Here is a 3,273-nt window from a genome sequence, read left to right on the forward strand (position 1 = left end):
CACGTTGTTCTGAGAAATGGATAAATTATGGGAAATCTGGGCAATTCAGTGGGATTTATGGAGTGTTCCCTTCAGGGGAGATGCAGGGGCAGGTGGGGGGCTCCAAAACAGCCTCGATCGTGGCAGACCTGTCCGAGACCACCTTTGAGACGCTCTACGGGGACGAGAGGTGGGTCTGACGTGGCACCTGGGGGGGCAGAGGGGGACCCCGCTCCCCTTGGCAGCAGCCCCTCGATGCTGGGGACCCCGGGGGGCTGAGGGGGTCTGTGCCCCCTGATCCTGGGGGACATTTGGGGGGCCAAGGGGGTCTGTGCCCCCCAATCCTGGGGGCTTCCCTGCTGCTCGTGCTGGTTCCAGGATTGGAGGAGAGGTGCATTCCATGGCGTGGGACCCCACTGGAGAGAGACTCGCAGTGATCATCAGAGGTGAGTCCCGCCTGAAGATCCCACTTCCAGCAAGGAAGAGGGGCACCGAGGGGCCTGTCCACGTGCCCCTGGAGCAAGGAAAGCCTCCCTGCCCCTCTCCCTCCTGCAGGACACCCCGACTCTCCGGGCAGCCAGACGGCCATCGCCGTGTTCCGCACCCGCAACAGCCCCATCTTCGAGCTCCTGCCCTGGTGAGTCGTGGTGGGCACTGGGTGGGTTCCTTGCAGCAGGTTTTGGGTGGGTTTGGGTTCATTGAGTACCATTAACCCCCCCTGGGGGGTGTGGTGGGGAAGAGCAGCCCCTCCTCACCGTGGGGAGACCCCATCCCGCATCACTTCAGGGCCTGTCACTGTTTTACCTCCGAATCCCATTGTGTTTTGGCCGTGTTGGCCATTATCCACCTCGAGCCCCTTGGCTTTGGGTTCTCCCTTGCCCAGTGCATCCAGTCAGGTCCTGGGTGTCTCCACTTGGCCCTGGCAGTGTGGTGTTTCTGTGGCTGTGCCATAACCGTGGCTCCTCCTGCCCCCCACAGCGGGTTCGTGCGGGGCGAGCGCGGTGCCCAGCCCCAGATCATCGCCTTCCACCCCTGCTTCCCACGAGGAGCCCTCCTGACCGTGGTGAGTCGCTCCCCCCTTGGTGCTGGGTGGTCTGACACGGGCTGGGGGGAAGGTGTCCGGGATCTTGGACCCTCATTTTCTTCCGTGTCCTCTTCCTTTCCAGTGCTGGTCCTCGGGGAAGATCAGCCACATCCCCTTCTTCTTCGTCAGTGCCCACGTGCCCCTGGCCAGCCCCCACCGCAGCCCTGTCCCCGTCGTGGCCAGTGTGAGGGAGCAGCCCCTCTTCTCAGAGCTGTGACCACAGCCCGGGGCCTTGGTGGCTCCTCTTCCTCCCTGGGCAGCCTCATCTTCCTCCTGGGACCCCTGGCGGCCTTCAACCCCTTGGGGGGCAGAGGGGGTCTCCCAGAGTCTGCATCGAATAAAGGCCGATCTTTCCCCCCTCTCCTCCTCTTTCCTTGCCCTGAGGGGGCTGGAAACTTTCCATGGGGTGAGTTCTGGAAGTTCCGTGGGTCTGGGGGTGCTCCAGAGCTGCTTTTTGGGGTCAGAGAGAGCTCAGGGTCAACTTGCAGAACTTCCCCGTGCTGAAGCCCAGTGGGGTGAGCCCACGGGGCCAGGTTGTTTTGGGGTTAAAGAGCCACATTTTGGGGAAAGGTGAAGGCAGGGGGGGCTCAGGGGTCCTTGGCTGCACACACAGCCCCCCAGGCCTCCCCTTGTGGGTGAACTGAACCCCCTGTGGGTCCATAAAACCCCAAACTTGAGCCCAGTCGGGTTGTGAGCAGGGCTGGAGGGTCCCCGGGGTGCTCGTGCCAGCCCACGTGAGCCCCCCCACCAGCACCAAAGGGGGGGGGCAGCAGATGGACCCTCCTTGCCCAGAGAAGGGATTAATGAGGGGGGAGGCAGCGTGGTTAAATCCCGGGATTACATATGGTTAATCCCTGGGATTACACTGCAATAACAGGGATAATGGGGAGAGCGCAGGGTCCCTGCTCACCCCCACAACCCAAAGACCCCCCCGGGACCCCCAAAATGCTCCTCCAATCCCGAGGTGGGACAGAGAGTCCCCCCCACCACCCCCACCCCACCCACATCCAGCCCCTCCATGGGGCTGCACAGGCACGAGGAGGATCCAGGGGGAAAAACTGGGGGATGAACCCACCGCTGCTGCTGGGGCGGTACCGGGGGGGGGGCTTCACCCCTCGGCACTGCCCGGTTTGCTCCCGGTGCTGCCTCCCCGGAAGGCGCTGAGCGGCTCCTCCTCCTCCTCCTCCCGGGGCCGTGCCCGCAGGTATTCCAAGGGCAGTGCCCGCAGGTATTCCAGGTGCAGCCGCGTCTCCGCCCGGCTCCTCCGCACGAACCGGCCCACGTAGAGCAGGAGGGCCCCCAGCCACCCCCCCACGGCCACCAGCACCACCATGTCGGGGGCCCGCGCCCCCCCGGCCCCGCCCAGCGTCTCGTTGTGGGGGGGCAGCGCCCCGGGGGCCCCCCCTGGGCACCGGCAGTGCCCGGGGAGCCCCAGCGCCAGCAGGAGCAGCCAGGCTGCCTGCATTGCCCCGGGAAGGAGGACGGGTGGCACGGCAGGACGGGTGGCACGGGAGGACGGGTGGCACGGGAGGGGGGGCTCTGTGCCCCCCCCCAGCGCTGCTGATGCGCGGGATTGGGGCGGGGAGGGCGGGGGGAAGCGCTGGCTCCCGTGGCTGTACCCACCTCACAGCAACCCCTACCCCCTGCCCACCCCCCCGGGGCCCCCAATAGCGCATCCACTGGGCACACACTGGTCTTTACTGGTGCTGGAAACCCCTCGGAATGGGGTGGGGGGGTTATACAGGAACGGGAGCAAACTCCAGGGAAACGGAGCCAGCAAGTCTCTGACTGGGCTGGTGCCCCTCCAGTGCCAGGGGTGGTGGGCACGCTGCCACCCGGGGGGGGGCTGCCCCCCACCCCCGCAGGTCCCTTGGAGCATCTCGCTGCGATCCCGTTACAGGAACAGTCCCAGCTGCCCCTGGAACCCCCCGCGCTGGGCCGGGGGGTCCCTTTTGGGGTGACGGCGATGGGAGGGGGGGGCTCACCCGCTCTGCGTGCCCCCCCCGTGCCGCAGTGCCCGCCGTGCCATCTCCAGGGCCCCCTCCCGGCTCCGGTTGCCGCCGATGAAGCCGCTGGCGTGGACGAAGACGCAGCCGGGGACACCGGAGAGCTGGGAAAGGGCCTCGTCCCGCAGCCCCCGCCACGCCTCGGGCAGGGGGAGCCTGGGGGGGACACGGGGGACACCGGGTGACAACCTGGGGGGGGGCACA

At 66.8% G+C, this 3,273-nt stretch overlaps 1 protein-coding gene across 1 annotated transcript; it reads left to right on the plus strand.

The window, feature by feature from the left end:
- Positions 1-80: 80 nt before the first annotated feature.
- Positions 81-1,280, plus strand: LOC113981536 (aladin-like). The gene is made up of 5 exons (XM_027708937.1): positions 81-169; positions 358-425; positions 535-616; positions 958-1,042; positions 1,146-1,280. Exons 1-5 carry the CDS (start codon positions 81-83, stop codon positions 1,278-1,280), a joined length of 459 nt encoding a protein of 152 aa, XP_027564738.1.
- The last annotated feature ends 1,993 nt before the right edge of the window (positions 1,281-3,273 follow it).

Source organism: Neopelma chrysocephalum, unplaced genomic scaffold (assembly GCF_003984885.1).
Source record: "Neopelma chrysocephalum unplaced genomic scaffold, ASM398488v2 Primary Assembly neopelma1_96638, whole genome shotgun sequence".
NCBI classification, from domain to species: domain Eukaryota; kingdom Metazoa; phylum Chordata; class Aves; order Passeriformes; family Pipridae; genus Neopelma; species Neopelma chrysocephalum.